The 24,572-nt window shown below is 56.0% G+C and overlaps 1 protein-coding gene across 4 annotated transcripts in view; it reads left to right on the top strand.

Annotated features, from left to right (window-relative positions):
• The first annotated feature begins 3,440 nt into the window (after nucleotides 1-3,440).
• SRRM4 (serine/arginine repetitive matrix 4) overlaps nucleotides 3,441-24,572 on the top strand; it is a 53,781-nt gene continuing 32,649 nt past the window's right edge. For 3 of the 4 annotated variants that reach the window (XM_064168682.1, XM_064168683.1, XM_064168680.1), the window contains exons 1-2: nucleotides 3,441-3,779; nucleotides 24,143-24,286. In XM_064168682.1, coding sequence (XP_064024752.1) covers nucleotides 3,649-3,779; nucleotides 24,143-24,286 — 275 coding nt within the window. In that variant the 5' untranslated portion in view covers nucleotides 3,441-3,648. Of the gene's footprint in view, nucleotides 3,780-12,418; nucleotides 12,503-24,142; nucleotides 24,287-24,572 lie in introns of those variants that run through there. The other variant, XM_064168684.1, reaches the window with a different exon arrangement.

Genomic DNA, 24,572 nt, shown 5'->3' with positions numbered 1-24,572 from the left:
AAAATATTTGTGCAGCTCCAGGACAAACCCAGCTTCCTTCTCTCTGCTAGGGGGAATAGATTAAAATTTAATCCTAGTTAAACACATTTTCTCCTTTCCCTCCCCCCCTGGGTACTTCTTGAGCATACAGAGCATTGCCCTGCTGATCACTTGGTCCCTCAGCCCCAAAGCTTGTCCTCCTCCACAGCAGCCCACAGTGGTGTTTGCCCAGAGCAGAGGCTGCTCTCTTTTCCTGATCATCCCCAAACCTGAACCCTGACAATGGGGAGATTGGGCCCTTTAAATATAAGGAAGGAAGGCAGGGCTAGGGCTGATGAGCATCCATCCATCTCCACCTGCCTCTGAACCTGGTAGGTCCCTCTTGGGGTTTCCCTGGAAGGTTTGGGGCCCCAGGGAGGGCTCTGTGGGGCAGAAGGGTTCTGGGTGGTTTAGCTGTGGGGTGCAGGCAGTTGTAGGGCTGTGGAGCTGGGTGCTGGCAGCTTTAGGGAGAGCCTAGTTTGCAGCCTTCCATGCAGGATGGGGAAAGCCCAGGCTCAGCCCTTTGTGTCATTAAAAAACCCAAACAAATCCACATAATGGAAGAAGAGCTCTCTGGGGAGGAGATTATTTTATTTCATCTTATTTTGCTTTCTGTTATTTATTTTTAACATGCATTTTATTTCATTTGGAGGAAATCCTGCAGCTGTCCTCCAGGTCCCAGTTTCCCTATTGTCTCTGCTGCAGTTTATTGCACCCCCTTGGATCCAAACATTTGAACCTGGCAGAGCCCCGTGTTAGCAGTGGGGCTGTAAATAACCCAGGGTGGCATTTATTGCAGTGCCCACAGGCTGAGGAACCACAAAGGGATGCTGCTGGCAGGCAGCAGCCTCACAGGGCATGAGCAGTAACTGTGAGGGCTCTGGGGGTGCTGGTCCCAGGGTATGTCCTTGGGGCAAGGAGGGCTGCTTTTGCCCCTTGGCACCATCCCCACAGCTGCTGGCAGGGGGCATCAGCCTGGGTTTGAGTGGGTGATGCTGTGGGCTAATAGCTGCACTGGAAAAGTTAGGTATCATTCCTGCAGATGATCCAGAGCCTTTGCAGGGTATCTGGTGATGGTTTTTCAGAGCATTTATTTATGAGACAATTTGTTACAGCGCAGTTATTCCATAGCAGGGAAGTCTATTCCTAGGAGCCTCTGTTAACTGAGCCAATTGCTTAATTGGCTCACTGATGTCTCCACAAGGTATGCCAGGAGAGAGGGTTCTTGTAATGATCACAGCCTTCCTCCTGCCCACACAACACCCGTGCTGCTAATTTAATAGTGCAAACATTTATTATTCCTGTTATTTGGTAGTTAATTTTAGGGAGTTTAGAGCTGCTGCTGCTGCTGGAGTGAAATGCCCTGGGGTGGAACAAGGAGCCTGCTTGCATCTGGAGGTGGTTGGGCTCATCTTGCCGAGCCCAGGGGGATGCAGAGGCTGATGCCTTGCAGGGTGTTTGGTTAATGAGCTGCAAGCAGAGGGCTGGAGTTGACCTGGCTGCAGGGCTTGTGCCTGACCCCCACACTGCATTTGGGTCATTCAGCAACGAAAGAGAGCAGGACAAGGACACAGACATGTGTGTGCTGATTCCCAATCTCTCTTTGATGGGTTTCACGTGTTCTGGAGGGAAATGGGCTCCTGTGGAACAGGCTGCTTTGTGGGACTGGCTGGGAGGGCCAGAGGAAACCCAGGCTGGCTTGGATCTGCTTGGGTGGCAAGTGCCTGTTCCTGCCCAAACGTGGGAGAAGGGAAACAGGGCTGTTGGCAGCACCCATTGCAGCTAGTGGGTGGCTGTCTCAGGGCTGGGAGGTGCCTGCTGTGTCTGCCAGGCTGTTGCCCACACCGTGCCCCAGCCGGGCTTTTGCAGTGTGGCTGCTTTAGACCTCTCCAACCCCTTCCCCAACTCCTCCTGCTCTGCCCCACCATTCGTGGCAGTCTCTGGAGGCTACCCACTCCCACATCTGTTGCCCATGGTCTGTGCAGCTCGCAGCCAGCCTTTCCCAGCCCCATTGCCTCTGGGGGGTTTCACGGGGGTGAGGGGAGAGCAGCCTCCCAGCCAGCATCTCTGGGCCTTGTGTGAATGTCACCCTTCCCAACGAGGTGTGTCAGGCAACGTCTGGCAGCGCTGCCTGTGTCTCTGTGAAGCCTGGTTGGATCCATGCCCGCTCCCACTGCCGGCACTCCCCCAGCATCCGTCTCCAGCCGCCGTGGCCCAGCAGCACAAAGCCCGCAGCTGCCGGCTGGCGTGTGCCACCGGGGCCCTCGCCTCGCTGGGGACACAGCTCAGGGCTGCCTGGCCGCGGCTGTCGGGAGGACACCGGGAGCAGAGAGCAAAAGGGCTCGGAGCAGGAGGAGCAGGACAGACCCTGGTGTCAGAAGGAGCCTCCCGCTCGCTTCGCGTTCATCTCGGGAAAGCGATTTCGCTCCTCCGGGTTTGGCTCTTTCTCTGCTCCCACCACCACCTATTGTTGCTGACTCCATTGTCCCCACCGTGTCGCTTACATAAACGTGCTGTGTGGGTTTCCAAGGCACAACAGAGGGAGTCTCATTCATCCAAGGTCACCAGCTTTCGCTTGTGCTTCAAAGCATTTGCTAGAAGGAGCGTTTCCTCCCAAGGATGTTTCAGCTGCGCTCGGTGCAGGGATATCGCAGCGCTGCACTCGTGCCGCGCCAGCACCTTCCCTCCCCGACTGCCTGGCTCCGGAGGGTTAAATCCTGACCTGGCTGGGACCTCGCTGCAGCGTTTACCAGCCTGCTGCTACTCAGCCCCATCTCTGCCCCTCCGTCAGTGCCCTAAATGGAAGGGGTGGGAAGCGGAAAGTAAGGGAGGCGCTTCCAAAATCTCCTTCCCGTATTGATCCCTTTGTAGGACAGTTACAGAAAGGACTCCCTGACCTCCCGCGGCTCTCTCCCTCAGCCATCCGACGCTCTCCCTCTTTTCTCTTTCCTCCAACTGTCTCGTTGATAGCTGGGAGTGAACGAGCACAAAGGCTACTTGTAGTTTATCCTGAGGGGGCAGGGACTTGTGGTGCTTCGCCCTGGAGGGTTTGTGTCCCACAAAGGGCGAGTTGCAGGGGTGCCCACGATCCAGCAGCAAGCTGGACGTGGTTCCTCACCTGGGGATGGTAATGATGGGAATGGAGCAAGGAGGGCCCTGGGGACTATGAAGACAGGATGGAATTGAGTTTGCGAGTGAGAAAACCTGCCTGGGACACCCGTCTCCAGCGGGGCAGAACCGAGCTGGATCGCACCGCCGGGCTGTGCCGGGCCGGGCCGGGCTGGGCTGGGCTCCCCGCGGCTCCGGGCGCAGCAGCTGCGGGAGGCGGTGCCGGGGAGGGCACGGCCGCCGGGCCCGGCCCCTCTCCCCGCCTCGCCGGCACAAAACGGAAGGCGGGGGCGGCTCGGGCCGCAAATCTCCCGCCCGCCGAAGCAGTGCCGGGGCAGCTCCCGGCACCGAACCGAGCCGGGCCGAGCCCAGCTGAGCCGGGCTGAGCCGGGCAGGGTAGAGAGCGGGGATGTAAGGGCAGGGAGCGGGGCCGTGCGGGGATGTAAGGGTAGGGAGCGGGGCCGTGCGGGGATGTAGAGCTCAGCACCGCGGAGAGCGGCGGAGCTAGAGCCCGGGAGGACCATGGCCAGCGTGCAGCAAGGCGAGAAGCAGCTCTTCGAGAAGTTCTGGAGAGGCACTTTCAAAGCCGTGGCCACGCCGCGACCCGAGAGCATCATCGTGGCCAGCATCACGGCCCGCAAGCCGCTGCCCAGGTAAGGGCTGCCAGGACACGGGGGGGCTCAGGGACAACCTCCTTCTCACCTCCTGACTCTCCAACTCTTCTCCCTACTCCCGGTTAGTAGCCCCTCATTAGGAGGATCTGGAGCGTCTCCTCCTCCCCACCCTCACTTAGCAGCTGGAGGATGCCTGGGGCAGAGGCATGCCGGCTGCCTGGGCTCCCTCCCTGGTAGGTGCTGTGCTCTGGATGGGAACAGGCTTGGGAAACTTTGGCTTGGTGATGCTTGGAGCTTAGGAGATGACTGCCTCCTCTGGGGAGCAGGTGGGAGCCTGGAACCTTCTAGTTTGGCTATGAAGGGAGGGGCAGTGGTGAGGGTCATCAGCCAGAAAGTGTGGCCACCTCTATCCCTGCCATGCAGAAACTTGAGGCACATGTCCTGCTGGTTGGCTTGTCTCAGCCTAACTTCATCACTGGGAACCTTAGGAAGGTGATGCCCAGGGAGGGGAACAGCTTCCATCCAGGTGGACTCTTTCTTGGTGCAGGAAGGAGGCTGATGCACCCCAAGGACATGCAGCCTGAAGGCTGCAGCTGCCCAGGGAACCTGCACACAGCATGGACTGGGGCAGCTCTAGGTTGAGTGCCCCCAGGTTCAAAAGCCAAGGAGTGTCAGCTTTGCACGTCTGGTGCCTGCCTGCCCTGTCTTTTCTACTCCCAGGGTTGTTGGTGCCCCCCGTGTTTGCCAGAGGCAATGGCCAGACCCCATGAAACAGGGTGAGGAGGCTGCTTGTACCCACTAAGCTGCTCAGCTGGGCTGTTGCCTGGGCAAGGAGCTGTGTGGCTTCCTCACAACAGTCTGCTCTCTTATTTAAACCAGTTTGGTTTTGCTCCCTCAACACTGGTTTAAAATATCCTCTGCACTGTTTCAGGCTTTTGCTGGTTGTCTTTGCTCTGTATTTCCACTGCTAGCAGTTTACCAGCCAGTGTGGGGAACAGCCCAAAGTTTCCTGAAGGTGATGGGTCTGTAGAGGAGAGGGGCTCAGTCTGCAGTGGGCTGGGTATGGGGGGGCTCAGCCTGTGCTGAAGAGCAGGGAGCTCACTGGTTTGGATGTCTTCTGTGCCAGTGAAGGCTGTGAGCCACAGCAGTGATGGGGATGAGGGTCCTGCTCCTTGTGCAATGTCTGGGTCACTTCTGTCCCTGCAGCCCAGTTGCCAGGGTGTGATGTTTTTTTCCCAATCTCTCTGATTGCCATTAATCAGGGTAGGAAATTAGGAAAGGCACAACTTAGGCTTCCAAAGAAGAGCAAATCTCATTTCCACAGGCAGCTCACAGGGCTTCAGCCTTTTTGGGGCAGAGGCACCACTAGATCTTTCTCCTCTTTTGCATCGGGCTATGGTTGGCACCCAAAGGGGCTGGCACCCAAAGGGGCTGCCAGCAGGCTGGATGCTGGCTCTCACTTCTCCTGCCTGAATGTACCCGAGCAAGCCAAGCTGCTTAAATATCACACAACTAGAGATGCAATACAGCAGCAAATGAGGTTGCTGAGGAAATCCAGCAAGCCAGACTAGCAGGAGGAATGCACAGCTCTGGCCAGCAGCTAGGATTGCTGCGGACATCGCAGCCGGGCTGGGCACTGCAGCTCAGGATGCTTGCGTCTCCATCAAAAAGTTAAGGAACACATGTGCCGGCTCCAGCGAGAGGGGCACTGTCTGTGCAGGGGTTGGGAGCTCTCAGCACCCAGCACAAACGGACCTGCCAGCTTAGCTTTGCCGTGTTTTGCACCTCGGCACTGTCAGATCCTCCTTGACAGGGTTCCTGGGCTGTGGTGTGCTCTGAGCAGCCAGCCGTGGTGTTGATGCAGCCCAGCTCCTTTTGTCTCCTCACAGTGTGTGCCACTGGCGGGAGCCAGGGGGGCATTCCCTGCTGTGCAGTCATCTGTGCCACTGCCCTCACTACAGACGTCGAGCAGGGGCAGCCTCTGTCCCCGTGCCACAGGGGAGCTTTGCTGCTTGGGGAGAGGTTGAAGCCCAAGGCTGGGGGAGCTGAGAGACCGTGGTCCCTGGCCTGTCTTATCAAGGCTACCAGTTGGCTGGCATCATGCAGGGCTCTGCAAGGAGCTTGAGGATGCTGTCTGGGCAGGATCACTCCTCTGGGATGTCAGATCATACATTCCCAGGAGTCTTGCAGAGGGCCCCCATCGGGATACACAGCAATGTCCCCAGCACCCAGAGCCAGCAGCAGGTTTGTAGCCCAGCCAGGGCCAGGGGCAGGCTCCTTCTCTCCATCCATGGTGAGCAGAGCCCCAAGGCTTGCAGCAGCTCCACTCTCAGTCATCTCCTCACCCAGCTTCGTGCTGGGTTTGCTTTTCCTGAAGGTTTCCCTGTACCACTGCTGGGATTGGCCTTTCTTCCCTGATGATGCTCCCGGCTAATTTAAGAGCAGACGACTGCAGTGCCAGTGAGCTGAGTGCACCAGAGAGGAGGCAGGGAGACCAGCTAACCAAATGAAAAACTAAGATTATCTGGATCTGCATTTTCCCTACAATTAACAGCCGTGGGTCTCTGCCCTGGATCTGGGCACATGCCTCCTGCAGCACCACAGGCAGTGGTGTGGTTTCTAGGCCAGCATTGCCCATCTCTGCATCAGTTCTGTTGGCTACGAGTGTGCCCTCATGGGATTCCAAGGGGTTCACCTGTGGCATAGGGACCATCTGGGAGTCCTCACAGTGCTAAAAGCCTAAATCCATTCCCACAGGGTGCTGAGGGCTCAATCCTTTATCCCTGGGGGGTAACAGTGGCATTTCCAAGCCAGAAGGTGATTTTCTTCCCCCCCCCCCCCTTCCAGCTCTGTGAATTTCTGTTTTACCCCCTGGCTCTGCTCTGTGCCTCAACCTTTGCCATGCCCTTGCTGCTGCTCCCAGAGATAAAGTCTCTTCCATACATGTTGCCAGCAAGCTCTTTGGGAGGTTTGGAGGGTTAAAGCTCTGCTAAACCCACAGTTCATCCTGGAACAAAAGAATACATTAATGTCTTCCTCCCTGGTCCTGCCAGGGCTGGGGTTAGGGGGGCGGGGGGTGGGTCATGTACTCTAGCCCCTGACAGAGCTTCATGCCCAGAGCAGGGCTCTGCCAAAGTAAATGGATTATTGACCAGTTTGCAGTGTGAAAGGGAAAAACCAAGTGCTGGGGAAAGAGACTTTTCCAATTAACCCTGCCCCATGTAGGGCCCGGCAGGGTTTTGCCACATGGGCTGCAGCAGTGCATCTGTGGCTGGAGTTGGGGGACTCAGTAGTGTAGGGCAGCTGGGTAGAGCTGGAACTGTCCCCACACTTGCCTTGGCAGAGAGGTTGCTTCACTGCATGCAAAATCCCAGGATGGGGTTGGAGGGGTTTGTGTGCTCAGCTGACTGGGGAGGAATGGCGACAGAAACCCTCCTACCCTGCCCCCAAGCCCACTCTGCTGAGCCAGGGTGTCCCTGCTCCCTCTTACTGGTGCATAAGGACGTTGCAAAAGGCTTCAGCTCTTGTGAGCTGAAAACACTCTCATGATAAGGTGCCACCTGTCTCTGCCCAGCATTCAGGGACAGGTGTTACTGCCATGCTGTAGTCAGCCCCACAGTCAGGATCCTCTTTCCTCCCTCTTAGCTGGGCCTTTGCCTGCCTCTCTTTCCTTGGCCGTGACTTCAGTCGTGGTGTAGTAGTTGGGAGCTGCTTCATACTCCGTGGCCTGACCTCTCCCAGCGCTGCTGCATATTTCATCAGCATCGCTCTGCCAGGGGACCTGCAGCTGCCAGGGACAGCCAGACTGGGAGGTGCCCCAAGGTCCCTCTGGGACCTGGAGCTGGTGGCAGTCCAGGATCTTGTGGATGCTTTTTGGAGGTATTTGGGTTTCCTGCTCCTATGCAGCAAGCCACGGTGATGTGGCACTGACTGCCCCATCCCAGCACCCCCAAACTCATCTGAAGACCACCGGTGAGGCTGAGGGCTGCGGATGCCAGCGTTAGCTCCCGGGGCAGCCGGTGGTGCTGGGTGAGTACCAGCAGCACCCGGAGAAAGGAGGCTCCTGCATCCCTCCCTGCCAGATGGTCTAAGTGGGTCACATCGGGGCAGTGCAGGGGATTTGTGCTTTAACCCTCAATCCCCCGGGACTCACTGAGCATGGAGGGGGAGGGAAGGGAGCGCTGGGCAGTGAGATTAAGCCGTTTTGCTGTCTGGTTTGCCCCCACCAGCGATCTTGGAGACAGGCTTGGGCACTGCTGCTGCAACTGCCGGGATGAGAGTGGCCGTGCTGGGACTGGGCAGGAGCAGCCGAGGCACTGCAGTGCCAGGGGGTCAGAGTAGGTGACCACAGCAGGGCAAAGGTGGTTGCAATTCTCTCATGCTCTTGGCAGTGCTCTGGTCCTAGCGGGGGGTTCCTGATGGAGACTCACGGAGAGCTGGGGGCCAGCTGTCCTCTGCTGTCTGTCCCTTAACCTTCATGGCCCCATCTCGCTATCCCCAAAGGCCGTTTGTCCCCAGCGGGCTGGTAGCCGCCCTTGGCATCGGAGTGTGCTGCTGGGGAGGAGGCCCCCACCGGAGGCCTCTCCGCGCCCGTGGCCCCCGCTCCCGTTAATCCCCCCCTCGCCGGGGCATCTGCTCTGCGGGGAGAGGCGGCGGCAGCCCCGGCCTCGCCAGCAGCCTGGCTGCCATCTGCTCCCTCCGCTCCCGACCAGCCCGGCGCTAATGAGCCCATGGCCCCGGCCCAGGCGGGGGGAGAGGGGTCTGAAAAGAAAAGTGGAGGGGGAGAAGAAAAACCTTTCCTCGGAGGGGCTGTCAATAGGGAGGCTTTTGTCTGCCCCTGCCCTCCGGCTCCAGCTGGACGGCGGAGCAGGGAGAGCTAATTAGGCAACTCGGGAGCTGAGCGAGGGGCAGAACCGGGGGTGCCTGCGAGACCCCCTCCCTGCTGCCTGCAGAGCCTTCATCCTCCTCCTCCCTCCCGGACCCGTCCATCTGTCTCTCCGCTGGATCGGTGGTGGTGACTCTGTCCTTGCTGGGCTCTGCAGGTGGGGTCGGGGACAGCTCTGTCCCCAGAGTGGTGGCCCTGCCAGTGTGTCAGGAGGCAGGCGGCTCCTGCCAGGGTTGAGTGGGATGCAGTAAGCACATGAGTGGCACCGGCAGGCTCAGCACCCACGGGTGCCTTAGCCAGGTGACATGCATCAGCATGAGAAGCACCTAAAGACTTAGGGAAAAGTGGCCTTGGAAGCCTCCACAGGGGCTCTGTGCTTCTTCTTAGAGCTTTTGGGTACTGTCTCCCCACTGTGCACCTGCTGTGGCCATGTAGGCTTTGTTACCTTTGCCTAAAAGCTCCCAAAAGCAGACATGAGGCTGAGAGTTGTCCCCAGGCCAGTTCTGCAGGAACTGGAACCCATAAGTGTGGATGAAAATGCTGTGGTCTGGAGGATGAGCTATTTCTGACCTGTAAAGGCTTATTCAAGTGCTCTGCTTTGGGCCCAAATCTGGCTCTGTAGCTCCAGCAAGAACATAGACAGCCTCTGGAGTGAGGGTTCACAATGTCTGCACTGGCCGTGGGGTGCCCTTCCCTGCTGGGCTCAGTGCCATCCCAGCACTTGAGTGACTGAAGTGTCAGGGTGAAATGTGGCAGCGAAATGTGGCCTCATGAAGCTGGGACCTGTTCCTGCCCAGCTCAGGGAGAGCTGTCAGACATCTCATTGCATCTCTTGCTCTAGCCAGCCCCTGTCCTTGCCCATCTCTTGTCCCCAGAGAGGCAGGAGAACAGGGCTCTTAAACCCTGTGCATGGGTTCACACCCCTCCCTTGACATCTGCCTAATAAATAGTTAGGGCTGTGAGGCCCTAAATAATAAATAGCAGCAATGATCCTGATGCCAGGGACTGAGCTTCTGCCCACGAGTGAACCCTGAGGCTGCTTTTGTCTCCTTGCTGCTGCCGTCCTGCCTCCACCATCCAGAGCAGCCTCTCCTGCTGTGGTTTGTCCCCAGAAGGGGTCTTTTCAGCCTCTAATCTTGCTGACCTGGAGGTCCTTATGCATCCTTGGGGTCCTCAGGCTTGGGACATTCCTCCTTCCAGAGGAAGCTGGAGTTGAACCCTTGTCTGCTGAGCCACATTCCTGCTCTTTCCCACGTCTCCATGCCTGGCAGCTGGACCTTTCTGTATGTACCTTATTCTATAAGATGAACTCATCAAATGCCAACCCCACATCACTGAAATGAAATCATTTCATGCATGACCATCCTTTCCAGTTGTTTTTTTTCTCCCTTTTTTCCCTTCAGCCACTGAAACCTTTTCACCATTGCAAAGCCCAGGCCAGGCTAGCAAATCCCACCCACGTTTTGGCTGCAGGTGGTGCCAGGGCTTTTCTGTAAGCCCTGGTCTAACTCAAGCCCCTTGGCACTCTTTTCTCTTAGGAGAGTGTGGCTCTACTGTGACCCACAGTCTGCTCTGCATGTGTCTCCCAGTTCCCTGGGCTGTCTTCTGGCTCTGACCACCAGCTGGAAAACAGGGCTGTGCTGGATTCCCAGATCAGAGCCTTTTGGCATTCCTGGCATAGGGCAGGGAGAAACACCACACCCCAGGATCCAATTTGTTTTCACATCCCCACTTTCTGGCTTTATAGGGGTGTGCAAAGATGCAGAGGTTGTGATGCCTGAAATCTGCCAGGAGTGGTGGATCCCAGCGGCACAGCATCCGTAACAGGGTTCTGGTGTGGTGCAGATTTGGCTCAATCCAGCTTTCTGGACCACTACCTCCAGTATCACAGCTGGGCACAGTGCCCACATTTTGGTGCCACTGTCACCTAGCAAAGGACACAGAACCCTCTGCGGGATGCTGGGTGCAGCAAAACTGGCTTCTCCACCAGGCACTCGAGCCGAAAGCGCTGACAAACACGGGGAGGTTAAAAATAGCAGCTCTCTTCACATGCAGAGGGAGCACTTCCCCTGCCAGCGCAGTGGGGACTGCAGGAAGGGCTTCAAAAAACCTCAAAAGTGAGGGAAAATAACACTCTATTAAATAACTTTACTGGAGTTTGAGGCTGGCTGAGATAGGTGCCTGGTCTGGAGGCAGCAAGACTGAGGGTAACTGCTTTGCTGGCAAGCTGTGTAACACTTTATGTTCATAGAATCAGCCAGGTTGGAAGAGACCTCCAAGCTCATCCAGTCCAACCTAGCACCCAGCCCTATCCAGTCAACCAGACCATGGCACTGAGTGCCTCATCCACTCTTTTCTTGAAGACCTCAAGGGACAGTGCCTCCACCACCTCCCTGGGCAGCCCATTCCAATGGGAAACCACTCTCTCTGTGAAGAGAGTGTTTAGTTTATGTCTTGGCACTAATGAAAGAAGAAATATCTGCTTTGTGTGTGGCACAGGTGGGAGTGAGGGATACCAAGGAGGGGATCTCCTGGGTGCCTGGGCTGGCAGAGAGGTTGGAGGCAGTGAGGGTAGGGTCCTCTGCTGGCAGGGTTGCTCTTCTCTCTCCTCCCATCCCACTTCCTCGCCGGTAGGGTCTGCAAAGACCTTCACGCTGTTGGCTTCAGAGGTGGGAGTCAGATTCCCACCTCGCATGCTAGGAGCTGAAAATGCTCTGGAACCCGCAGGCTGTGATGGGAAAATGGTTGTTCTCTGCCACTAAGACCGAGTTCCAGCAGCACATCATCCTGGTGGGACTTGATAGCACTTTGGCAATAGGTTGTACTGAATTTATCTCATGCCCAAGTATGCTTGGGAGCGTCTGCTTTGGTGTGTGACTGGAAGAGAGCCAGGGAGGAGGCTGTGATGTTAGCTACCTGACTGCCAGGATGAGAGCACAGTTATTGCCCAGCAAGAGAAATGGGTTTGCATTAAGAGACACTTCCCAGGTAAAGACCACCTGCTGAATGAATCTGTGCCCACCAAAGCAGTGCCCATACAACACCCATGTAGAGCAGTATGCAAACAGAACTTCTTCTCTGCTGCTCCGTTGTCTGCGGGCAGTGGACCAGCCCTCCGTGGGCAGAGAGGGCATGGCCATGCCTGGGAGGCAGTCAGGGCTTTGGGCTGATTTTTCCCCTGAGACTGGTGGTTTATCTCTGGGAATTTGCCTCCTATAAGTCATTTTCCCTCTTCAAATCCTCCTCCCCCAGCTTCCATCAGCACATGGGCAGGTTTGCTGTGATGGGGAGAAGCAAAGCAAGCAGTTTCAGCAGTGCTTCTTCCACGGGATGAAGTTTCTGTTTGCCAAACAAAACTCCAAGTTCAGGAACGTGTAGGATGAAAAACCTCAAAGCAACAAAGCAGCCCAGTGCCCATGTTTTGTCTGCCCTTCCCTGCAGCGTGGGACAGGCTCTGTGGTTATCTGCCTGCCACAGCCGCCCCTGCCTTTGTCCGCCCATCAGGCAGGCGCTGGCAGAGCTGCTGAAGGACAATGGTGCGGGGCCACCGGAGAGCAGAGGCGGAGGAGGAACGCGTGCCGGGGAGAGGGAGCGGGGTCTGGGTGGGCACTGCCGGCAGAGGGGGAACAAAGGGACCCGCTGGCGAGTCTCTGGGTTGGGGCTATTCTGCAGCCTGACACGCTGGAGAGCGGTGGTGTGCATGGGCTCTTGACCTGCCTGTGCCCTGTGCCTCTTAATCAAGGATGGACGCGGTCTCCTGGTGACCTCTGGACTTGTGTCTTCAGACTCTGGCTGCTCTGTGCAGGGCTGAGCTCTGCAGGGCAGGGGACATGCTGGCTGCATCTATCTCAGGATCCCGGGGAACCCCTGGACACAGGTACTCTGTTGCTCATTCTGTCTGCAAAAGTCACTGGCACAGTTCTGGACCCGTCCTTGCGCTCTCCCAGACATCTCCTGTGTGTGGTTTAGGAGCCAGCCCAGGCCAAGAAGGTCCTTCAGATATTTTGGAACGTTTTTTGGATGTCTTGGAGAGTTCATCTGGCAGATCCAGGCACAACTCTGCTCTCAGCTGTGCTGAGGCTGTGCCCCTGTCCCTGCCTTTGGGAGTAGTGCCTTTAGCCCTGTCCCTGTAGGTGCTGAGATGTCCAACACCAGCACCATGTGCCAGCAGCAGGTTTGGCTCCCACTGTTCAATGCCTCATGGCAGAAAGTGCTACCCCACTGCTCTCAAGGGCTGCCTGGGGGTCTTTTTTCTCTACCCACAGCCCAGAGTTTCCCATCCTCATGCCTCTGGGCAGGCTCAGGTGCTCAGGGGCATGGGAGCAGCTGCCATGGGGACGGGTGGGTTAATTTTGCAGCGGAGGCTCAGGGGCCAAAGAGCTGCTGCCGGCTCGGCTGGGCTGCCAATGCCGCTGAAGGCACGGACGGCCCTGATTAATGGAAACTGAAAAGCAGGATCCTGAGGACCCGTGGCTCCCCTGCCCCCTCCTCGCTGCGGGCTGCTGCTGCCAACCCTCACCCTGCGCTGCCACTGAGTCTGTCCTAAGCGGAGCAGAGGACAGCAGGTCTCACCTTGACTTTCCGTGGTGGAAAAGCAAGCAGCAAAGCCCACGGCCACAGCCTGAGCCCTGCCCGCAGAGCCAGGGTTGGGACACAGCCGCTCCGCTGCTGCGCCCGCTCGCCCTGCCCCCCACATCAGCATCGATTTGCCTGAACTCCCTGTAACGTGCCCTGATTCCTTTCAATTAGGCTTTGAGCGAGCCCTCTGCGGCGGTCGATAGACCCGGTCCCTGGACCAGGACGGTCCAGAGGGACGTGCTTGGGTTTGCTCCTGCATCCTCAACAAGAGCATCCCTCCGTGCCTTGTTTACACCAGATCCTGTGAGGATAGTCCCACTGCTTAAAGGTTGTTGCTTGTCCCCTCAACCTTCCCCAGCTCCTTCCACCCCCTGGATTGGAGGCTTTGCTGCCTCAGCCTGTAGGACACATTTGCTGCATCATTACCTGCTTCACCTTTCTAACGCAGACCAACACCAGGCTTGCACGGTCCCCCTGTTCTCTGCAGGAGCAGCCCCACCACCAACTGGAGCTGAACAGAGACCGAGCAGCCCTCCTCTTCTCATCCCTGGCTATGCTGCCTTGCTCTCCTCTTTCTCCTTGTTGCCTGCCATCTCCTGGGGCCGTGCTTAGCCAAGTTGTGTCTTGGTGTGGCGTTGTTTCCGGCAAACTAATGGGCAGAGTGCTTGTTTTCAGAGCTAGCAGGGAGCAGAAATCCCTGCACTCCAGCTCCAGCTGCAATTACCCAGGCCGAGTCGATGCAGTTGATGGTAATGGGATGGTAACACTGCCTGAATTTGTATTTAATGCTGGTTCCAAGGGTCTGTAATTTTCATCAGCACCACATGACTTTTTATAGAACAGGGAGGAAAAAAATGTGAGAGCGGCTAATGAGCTGTAATTCTGGAGAGCTTCTGCCTTGATTGGGACTAATTATTTTCTTTATAAAAATAATTAACCATCCACACAACCTAGAGAGTGAGAGGCATGTGGCACTAATTAAACCAGCACACCTTTATCTCCCCTTCCCCATCACACCCTGCTCAGACGGTGGCGTTGCGCTGCGGAGAGCCGAGCTGGCCACAGGCCACAGCAGGGTGAGGGTTTGTGCAAGGGTGGAAAGGACAGGTCCTGAGCAAGGGGCCTTATCCAGACCCTACCTGGCCCTGCATGTAATATAAACCTCCTCATTTGGGTAGGAAAGGCTTGGCCTGGAGAAGAGGAGGCTCAGGGGTAACCTCATTCCTGTCTACAGCTACCTGAAAGGAGGTTGTAGCCAGGTGGGGTTGGCCTCTTCTGCCAGGCACTCAGCAACAGAAGAAGGGGATGCAGCTTCAAGTTGTGCCAGGGGAGGTCTAGGCTGGATGTTAGGAGGAAGTTCCTGGCAGAGAGAGTGATTGGCATTGGAATGGGCTGCCCAGGGAGGTGGTGGAGTCACCATCCCTGGAGGTGCTGAAGCAAAGCCTGGATGAGGCACTTAGTGCCATGGTCTGGTTGATTGGCCAGGGCTGGGGGCTAGGTTGGGCTGGCTGAGCTTGGAGGTCTCTTCCAACCTGGTTGATTCTATGACTCTGGCTAGAACAAGGAGATGGGATTCATGCCTGAGCTGTCCATGATGGGTGCAGAGGAGACAGTGAAGATGTCTCTGCAAGACCCTGGCTGAAAGAATTTGGGCTGTTCAGCCTGGAGAAGGGAAGGCTCTGGAGACACCTCATAGCTACATTGCAATATCTAAAGGGGACCAACAGGAAGGCTGGAGAGGGACTGTTTAGAAGGACTTGTGGTGGTAGGATGAGGAGCAATGATTTGAAACTGGAGCAGGGGAGTTTTAGGTTGGACATCAGAAGGAAGTTCTGCACAATGAGAGTGGAGAAATTCTGGAACAGGTTGCCCAGGGCTGTGGTTGAGGCCCTGCTCTTGGAAATACTCAAGATCAGACTTGATCTGACCCTGGGCAGCCTGATCTAGCTGGAGGTGTCCCTGCTGGCTGCAGGGGTGCTGGACAAGATGACCTTTGAGTGTCTCTTCCAACCCAATGCAATCTGTGAACCTGTGGGGTGAGGTGCAGAGGTCTGCAGCAGGTACTGTTGCTTACCATGAGGTATTAGGGTGTCTCAGAGTCTCAGTGTCTGCTTCTCACAGGCCAAGCCTTGCTCTCCAGTGCTGGGATCCCAGGATGAGAGGCAGGTGAGCATGTCCCAGCAGCAGCAGCAGCGTGTGGGTCTGTGCATGCTCAGACATGCACTTACATAATGTCTCATTGTTAGCAAGACTAATTCCTCTATTTTCCTGGAGGTATCCTGAGAACTAATGAATGGATTTGCATAATCTTGATTTCTTTTGTTGTTGTTGTTTATGAATAATTCTGGTTTATCCAAACGTGGATAAGAGCAAGGCTTTGCCCTTCTGGATTGCTATCAGCTGAGGACAGCAGAGCGTTCCCCTGTGCTCAGCACCGGTCAGGACACACCTTGAGTGCTGTGTCCAGTTCTGGGCTCCTCGAGAGAGATGCTGAGGTGCTGGAAGGTGTCCACAGGAGGGTGACAAAGCTGGCGAGGGCCTGGAGCACAGCCCTGAGAGGAGAGGCTGAGGGAGCTGGGGGTGTGCAGCCTGCAGCAGAGGAGGCTCAGGGCAGAGCTCATTGCTGTCTGCAACTCCCTGAAGGGAGGCTGTAGCCAGGTGGGGTTGGGCTCTGCTGCCAGGCACCCAGCAACAGAACAAGGGGACACAGTCTCAAGCTGTGCCAGGGCAGGTCTAGGCTGGATGTGAGGAGGAAGCTCTTGCCAGAGAGAGTGATTGGCATTGGAATGGGCTGCCCAGGGAATTGCTGTGCCTGGAGGTGTTGAAGCAAAGCCTGGCTGAGGCACTTGGTGCCATGGTCTAGTTGACTGGCTAGGGCTGGGAGCTAGGTTGGACTGGAAGATCTTGGAGGTCTCTTCCAACCTGGTTGATTCTGTGATTTCACAAATATCAGTTCAGCCCTGCAAACCCCAGGAAGCAAAACATGATCACTGCACCCAGTTAAAGGTGGATGTGCTGGAAAGGGAAAGGATTCTCTCCATCTTCTCCTGGCACGGTCTGCCATGGTACCCACCTGTCTCCTTCAAACCTTCCCCCTAGGGAGCAGTAAACTGGGGAATTTAAAATGATGGTGGTGTGGATGATTGAGGGAAAGACCTGGAAGCAGTCAGAGAGGTTTCTTTCTGGCTCTGAGCCCTGAATGGCTCTGGGTGCCACAAAACAGCACTCCAGGGTCTGCTGTGTGGTAGGAATCATAGAATGATTTGGATTGGAAGGGACCTTCAAGATCAGAGAATGGTTTAGGTTGGAAGGGACCTCAAGGATCATCCAGTTCCAACCAGCTGCCACAGGCAGGGACACCTCCCACTGCAACAGGTCGCTCAAGGCCTCATCCAACCTGGCCTTGAACATCTCCAGGGAGGTTGTGGAGCACAGAATCACAGAATGCGATCAAAGATCCAGTGCCCTGGGTTGAGGACACTCATTTGGATGTGCCCATCGGTATGTCCTGGAGGGCTGAGCACTTTTTTAATGTCAGAGCCATTTCAAGCTGAGCCCCTGGGCTTGCTGTTCATTACCTGCAGGCAGGCACACCTGTGTCCTGCCACATGGAGTGGTTTATTAACAGGGGGTGGTGACTTACAATCATAGAATCAACCAGGTTGGAAGAGACCTCCAAGCTCAGCCAGCCCAACCTAGCACCCAGCCCTGCCCAACCAACCAGACCATGGCACTAAGTGCCCCAGCCAGGCTTGGCTTCAACATCTCCAGGGACAGCGACTCCACCACCCCCCTGGGCAGCCCATTCCAGTGCCAATCACTCTCTCTGCCAACAACTTCCTCCTAACAACCAGCTTAGACCTCCCCTGGCACAACTTGAGGCTGTGTCCCCTTCTTCTGTTGCTGGTTGTCTGGCAGCAGAGCCCAACCCCAGCTGGCTACAGCCTCCCTTCAGGCAGTGGTAGACAGCAACTTGCCCTTGTGTGCTTGCCCCAGGCCTGGGTGGATGGGATGGCTGTCTTCTCCATGCCTTCCCCATCAACCAGAGTCATCCCCAGGGCAGCTCTGCTGGAAGCTGGTAGCTGTGTGAACAGGTTGAGGTTTTGGAGTTATCATAGAATGATTTGGTTTGGAAAGGACATTAAAGATCATCCAGTTCCAACTCTCCTGTCACAGGCAGGGACACCTTCCACTAGACCAGGTTGCTGAAGGCCTCATCCAGCCTGGCCTTGAACATTTTCAGAGAGGGGACATCCACAGCCTCCCCTGTGCAACCTGTTCCTGTGTCTCACTGGATAGAATTTCTTCCCAATCTCCAGTCTAAATCTCCCCTCCTCAGGCTTCAATCCTCTCTCCCTCACCCTATCACTACTGGCCCTTGTAAAAAGTCCCTCCTCATCTTTCTTGTAGGCCCCCTTCAGGTCTGGTTTTGGGACCTCCAACCTGTTTTCCCTCCTGTTCCAGTGGCAATTAAAAAGTAAGAAAAGAAGGGAGAGGAGGGAGAAGCTCTGTGTGAGTGGCAAAGGGAGCACTGCTGCTCCAAGCAGATCTTCTTCCACTGTCTTCCCCTCCCTGCCTCCAACCTGCCTTATTATTAATTCATTTTTAAAGTGATCTCTCGGTGCTCCCAGGAGCTCCTGGCAACTGTGTGCTTACAATCCCTGTTTGATGAAAATTTAATGAGCTGTGTTAGTGTCTCTCTGCTCTCTGCCATGCTGAACAGAGCAGAGTTTGGGTAAGGGAACAGATGGGAGCATGGCAGAGAGCACTCAGAGTGACCAAGCGCCGCAGATGTGGCATGCTGTGGCCCAGCCCTGCCATCACAGGGTGGCTTCCTCGCTGAACAGTGAGCCCAGGCCTGCCATGAGGATCTCCAAAGACCCTGGGATTAACCCTTGTGAGGGACTGGAATCTTGTGAGCCAGCACAGTCCCACCCACGGCAGCCAGCACTGAAGCAAGGACTGCTGCAGGGGTTTGGCCTGAACCTGCTGTAGTGGCACAGGAGACATCCCCCGGGGCAGGGGCTTGGCACTGTGCAGCAGATTAGGCATGAAGGTGCTCTCCAGCCACATGATGTTGTACAGAGCATCTCCCTCTCCTGGGACATCCTTCACTGAGTTTGTCTCTTTGTTTGGGGTTCGTTTTGTGTATTGGCTTTGTTTGTTTTTTTTCATAGTTGTTGTTTGTTTGTTTTATCCTTGAAACCCTTCTAAAATGTTAAGTATCATCTCCTGGTGCTCATTGGCTTCTAGCTCCCAGTGTTGTGTTGGGAAGTATCCAGGCACAGGCACTGGGCTCCCTCCCAGCCCACAGCCATGACCTTTGCCCAGATGTGTTTTCCCCTGCACTGCTTGTAGGTAGCTCAGCTCCAGGCTTTTCCTAATCACGAGTTCTACAAAGGCTGCTTAGGATTGCCCCTGTGCATGGCCACCAGCTCTGCCTCCTTTACCAGAGAGTGGTTGCCCCCATGGCTTCTCCAGACTGGTGAGGGATGATGGCAAGGATGGAATATGGGAGTGCAGTTCAGGGCCAGCTGGGCTGTAGGATGGGTTTAGTACAAGCTCTTTGCCCCAGTCCCTCCTTGTCATGCCATGGTCACTCAGGAGCCTGGAATCCCCTAGAAGATGGATTAGGGATGTGCAGGATTGATGTGCCATGGTGCAGCATGACAGTGTCAGCACTTCTGGCTGCATCCATGGGCACTGGCAACAGCCAAGTCTCCTCTTTTCCCATTCCTTGACTGAGGAGAAAACTGTCTCCTTTACAGGCATGGGAACCTGCAGGGTGTTTGTTTAAGAGAGAGGATTTGAGTACAGGAGAGGAACAGGATTGTTGCCTGAGAGCAAGCTGGGCGCAGCAGTGTGCAGGTGCTGAGGGGCACAAAGCACCCCAGGGACCTCTGAGGTGGCAACGTGGGAGGCACAAGATGCTGCAGAAGCCACTCGAGATGAGGCAGCCATCCAGGTTTCCTTTAGAAACGATCCAATCATGTGCCATGTTCCTCAGGCTTCTCTCTGCTGTCACGGGCAGGCAGTTGGCAGAGCCACCCTGGATTGCTGGCAGCGAGGGAAGGTGACGCCAAGCCCTGCATGGCAGCCAGGTGCTCGGGAAGGAAAGGGGACAGGGGTCCTGGTGCCCCTGCAGAGGAGGAGACTCAGCTGTGGGGAGCAGGGGGAAGCAGGCAGAAAGGTGGTCCATGGGAGCATCACTTTCCTCCTATGGCCAGAGCCATCTTCACTGTGCTGCACGGTGGGAGCTGCTGCCATTGCCAGCTGATGCCCAGGACAGAGTCCTCCCGTGGGCTGCGAGTGTCCCCCAGTGCATCTGGCACCAACCCTCCCCAGCTACCGGGGCCTCTTCCAAGCAGGAAAGCTCCTCCGTTCTGATTCAGCCGTGCATAGCAAATCAGCTGCTAGAAAAGAAAGAGCCAAGCTGCTTCTTTGGCCCCGGGACGTGCGCTAGGAGCGGTGGCTCAACCTTCCTGGAGGCCAAGAAGTTAAAGCAGCCACTGCCACACGCAGGCTTGCAGCAGGGCTCATGGAGGCTGGCAAAGACTGGCTGAAAACCTGTGCGTTAAGAGAATTGTCTTTCTCCTCCGGGTTTTTAAAGTGCCTGGAGGAGAGCAGGGGCCGCTCCTGCAGCTGGCGCCTCTGCCGCCGCGCAGAACGGAGCGGGGAGAAGATTAGAATGGAGCTGGCTCCGGGTCTGTGTAATCAGGGAAAATATCTCAGTGATTTGCTATTATAATTTTCAATAACAAACTGCAGGGCTCCTTCTGCACTAATAATAACAGCTTGAATGAGGTGGGGAAAGAACCTGCCACAGGCTGTGTGCGGGAGGCGCTCGCAATCCCCTCCTCTCCCTCCCCTCCTCTCCCCCTCCCTGCCTCGCATCTCCTAATTTTGAAGAGGTATTTTTAGTGCATATTTCAAAGAGCTTTTACGTAAACACATCTGCTGGAGTTTTTGCTTGGAAGTGTCTTTACAACCTTCCCTCCTGCCTCCTCCCCCTCCTGGGACAAAGGAACAGTTTGACCACTTTCGTTTTCAATCAGATGAGCAAAGCCAGCGAGCAAGATGGAAAATAAAAGGATGCTTTTGCCGGCGCCTAAAGGCTTCGCAGCCCAAAGGGGTGGATTATAGAGAAGCCAGGAGCAGCTTAGTTCATCCTCACCAGGGCCAGGAGCCCAAGGTAGAAGCACTTCAGAGGTGGTCCTGGCAGGGAGCTGTGGGGATGCATGAGAGCAGGGACCACTTGTCAAACCCACCACCTGTCTCCTCCTGCCCACCCTCTGGGTGAGGGAAGGGGAGGAGTGGGAAGATGCTCGGTCACACACTCATGCACTTTGTGCATGTTACTCAGGAGATGCAGCCAGAGCATCCCTGGTGCCATCAGCTACAGGCACAGGAGTTTCTCTCACATCCCTTTGTGGCTGTGTGCTTGCCACAGACACCTGTGTCCTTTCACAGGCTGGTGTTCCCAGTCCCCAGGTGAGGCATCCATCATCAGTTTAATGCCACTGAAACACTCACAACTAATAGGCTCATCAGAGATGCTTTAACCTTTTTCCTTTTTGGGGCTCTGGTTGGCTGGAGACTCTCCTACCTTTTCACCAGGGGCTGTGGAGATGATGGAAACGTGGATCCAGGCAGGGCTGAAAAGGGCAATGCAGTAAACTTTCTTCATTGGCTTTCCCAAATACCTTGCCCTGAGCTTGGAAATGCTGTCAGTGCAGTGCTGCCAGTGCCCAGGGACTCCAAAGTGCTTGTGCATGCAGCCATGTGCACCCAGGGCCCAGCACTCGGCCTGGCTGTGCATGCAACATGAGTTACATGATGGAAGAAAAGGCTTGGTTAGCATGATCCAGCACCAGTCTGCTTACACTGCTGCTTGCAAAGCAGCTGGAAAGGACAGAAAGGCTGCAGAAAGGCCACTGAGGGCTGGGACTGCTGGAGCCCTTCCTTTGGAGGAGAGGGATGATGCTGCTGTGGATGGGGACGTGGCCTGGTGACAAGGTCTGGCAGCTGAAAGGTCACTAGGAAAGCAATTTTCCTGCTTTTCTCTCCTCTCGAGAAGAGAAGCTGAGTTACTGCAGGGAAAAAGGATGATTGATGAAAGCTTTGTGGCAGGAGACTGCTGTGGGGCCAGGGCAGAGGAACTCAGCTGGGATGCAGGTGCCTGCAGGCAGGGGAGGGCAGCTGCCCAGCCCTGGCAGCGCCGAGATGCCAGCACGCAGGGATTTCAAGTGCGCACCAAACCCGCACCGACTGCATGTCACTGCAGGGCCGGGGGGGACGGGTGTCACTGGGCTCAGCTCCCAGTGAAGCCTGTCACCAAGTGCCACATTTCATGGCCTGATGAGATGGCACTTGGCCACGGCACCGAGAGCAACAGACTGGGGTGGAAGAGCAGGGATGTTCGGTGAGTTAGCTCCACTCCATGGGGCAGCAAATACCTTGTGCCTTTGCCCCATCCTCTGTGAAGGGTGCCAGCATCCAGCCCTGGGCAGGAAGAGCAGTGCAGTCCCAAGGGCCCCTGAGCCTGGGCTGGTTTAAGCTCCAGGGACTCTCCTGTGGGTCTCACCTGTGGCACTCAAGGCCACAGCACAGAATTGCAAAGTGTTTGTGGTTTTAAGGGACTTTTAAAGTTTATTGAGGGCAATCCCTCTGCAGGGAGCAGGACTTCTTCAACTAGAGCAGGTTAGATCAATTAACGTGGAATGCTGGTGGGGGTGGGGCATCTACCACCTCTTTGGCCAACATGGGCCAGTGTCTCACCACACAGGGCATGTTCTGCTCTGAGCTGGCTGCAGGCAGCCCAGAAGATGCCCTGCACTGTTGGATCTCTTTGTCAGGAGCAGGGATGCTGCTTTGGAACAGGTCTGATGGATAGGCTGGGTTGCTGCATGGGAGAAAGAAAGGAAACAGAAAAATGAGTGCAAGCAGTTGAGCTGCCTAATGGAAACAGAAACCTGGAGGGCAGGCAGGAGGGGTGAGCAGCTGCCTTGTCCTAGCCCAGCCGCCCACGGCTAGGAGAGCTTCCTTAGGGCCAAACACGAACCCACACGTCGGGCAGAAATAGGCTGCAGTCCTCCTTCCCATTGCCCTCCAGCAGGGCAAACCTTGAGCATCCTTCCTGCCTCCTTTTCCTTCTGCCTGCTCTAGCACATGTCCCTGTCCCCTGTGCCGGGTAAGCCCTGCGCTTCCAGCTGCGGCACTAAGCATCCTCAATGTCCTCCTGGGGCTGGCTCCAGCAAAACCCTCGCAGAGGCTTTCTCCTTCTGCAGGCAGAGGCTGGCAGGGGCAAGGTGAGAAAATCCTCTCTTTTGAGGCCACAGTAATAGTTCACCCCAAACTGCAAGCACTTTTCTATCAGCCATGAAAGATAACAACAACAGCCCCCCACATTTTTTAATGTATATATATATTCAATCAGCATCTCCAGAGCTTAACAGGAGGGGATTACCAGCCAGTTGAGAGTGTTAGTGCCTCTCAGCATTCATCAGAGGGGAACATTTGGTTGAACTGAAGCCAGCCTTTGATGGCATTGGAGAATAATTATTTCCATCAATAATTACTTCCAAGCCCAGAAGAAATGGTTCCCAGCGTGCTGCAGTACAAGAGTCCTTGGCTGCCCCAAGGCCAATATGTTTTAACCCTAGGACTTGAAAATCCCAAAGAGTAGGAGCTGGGCTGAGAGGGACGTTGCCTGCCATGTCCAGGCAGCAGTGCCCCCCAGCCTGGAGAGGCACATTCCTGCCTCTGCTACTGGAGCTGATCCAGCCCAGAGTTTGCACAGGTCATTAATTTGGGGACATTTTTAATGGATCCTAATGACCGAGCCTCAGAAGAGTGTTTGTAAAAGGGGTTTGGGAGAGGCCACAAGCTAATTAGCTCACACAAAGCAGGCAATTAACCATGTAGGTGGTTAAAACTAGCGTAGATGTTGGGAAGCAGCCGAGGGATTTATTACAGGCAGGATAGTGGATTTTTCAAGCCAGAAGAACTGTCACCTCCTGCATATCTGGTGCCACAAACATTTCACTCAGCTTCTCCCTGCTGACTCCTGTGTCTGGTGTACATCCTTAAATGCTCAGGTCATACCAAGTGGGCTCCAAGAACAAGTCAGCAGTGGGATTTTCTTGAGAGAGAAAGCACATGTGGAGGGAAAGGGGTGATCCCTCTCCTGCAGGTGCTTCCCTGCCAATTACAGCCCCGGTAAGCTTTGCTAATGGCTGGGGCAGGCAGCAGGATGTTTCCCGGGGTGAGCAAGTCTCTGGCCGTGCCTGAGCTGGGCTAATGTGCTATTGTAGCACCACACTGCTGTTTAACAAACCTCCAGGCACTGCACAACCTCCTAGATGTGCAGCTTATGTCTGGCCCCAGCCTCTTTTTCCTATCTCCCGGGTCCATGTGCGATGGTCTCTGCAGCCAAAGCACCCTTTGGGCTGTGGATGTGTGGGAAGGTTTTGGCAGCATAGCAGCAGGTTTGGGGAGCAGCATTTGAAATGCTACAGCATTTCTTGTTTCCTACCAGACTGCAAGCCCAGTGCTGCCTCTGTAGAGCTGGAACTCATAGCACAGAGGAACATGTCCAGGGGCGCTGGCCCCTTGCTGCTGTGTGGATCTGGACCTTGTGCTGTCCCTGCAGCATAGGACTGTCCAGCTGCTCCTGAGCTGCGCGATGATCCTGGCACCTCTGCCTGAAAGCCGAGCACAGCATGTCCGTGCTGGGATGCTGCTTGGGAACGGGAGCTTTGCTGGAGCATTTCCCATTGCAGGGGGACTAAGCCCAAGAACAACCCGCAGCTCCCCTTCACAGCAGCACAGGTCCTGCCTGCTTAAAGAGGGAGTTCCCCAGCCGGTGGGAAGCCTTCAGCCAGCGAGCCCAGCTGCGAGGACAGTTGTTGATTGCTCTCCCTCCCCCTTGCTCCTGCAGCGGGACGCTCAGCTGCCTGCCGCACCCTGCGGAGGACAGGCGAACGGAGAAGCTGAGCGGCAGAGCGGCCAAGGAGGCCTCCACCACCAACGGCTGTGCCAAAGGGAAGGAGAGACGGGACCATGGTCACCGCAGGTCACGCAGGTAGGAGCCAGGGACCGTGCTCACCACAGGTCACACAGGCAGGAGGCAGGGACCGTGCTCACCACAGGTCACGCAGGCAGGAGGCAGGGGCCGTGCACACCGCAGGTCACGCAGGCAGGAGCCAGGGACCGTGCACACCGCAGGTCACGCAGGCAGGAGGCAGGGACCGTGCACACCGCAGGTCACGCAGGCAGGAGCCAGGGACCGTGCACGCCGCAGGTCACGCAGGCAGGAGCCAGGGACCGTGCACGCCACAGGTCACGCAGGCAGGGACCGTGCACACCGC

The sequence above is a fragment of the Pogoniulus pusillus genome, chromosome 30 (assembly GCF_015220805.1).
Source record: "Pogoniulus pusillus isolate bPogPus1 chromosome 30, bPogPus1.pri, whole genome shotgun sequence".
In the NCBI taxonomy this organism is placed as follows: Eukaryota; Metazoa; Chordata; class Aves; order Piciformes; family Lybiidae; genus Pogoniulus; species Pogoniulus pusillus.
This window is presented reverse-complemented; position numbering and strand designations above follow the sequence as displayed.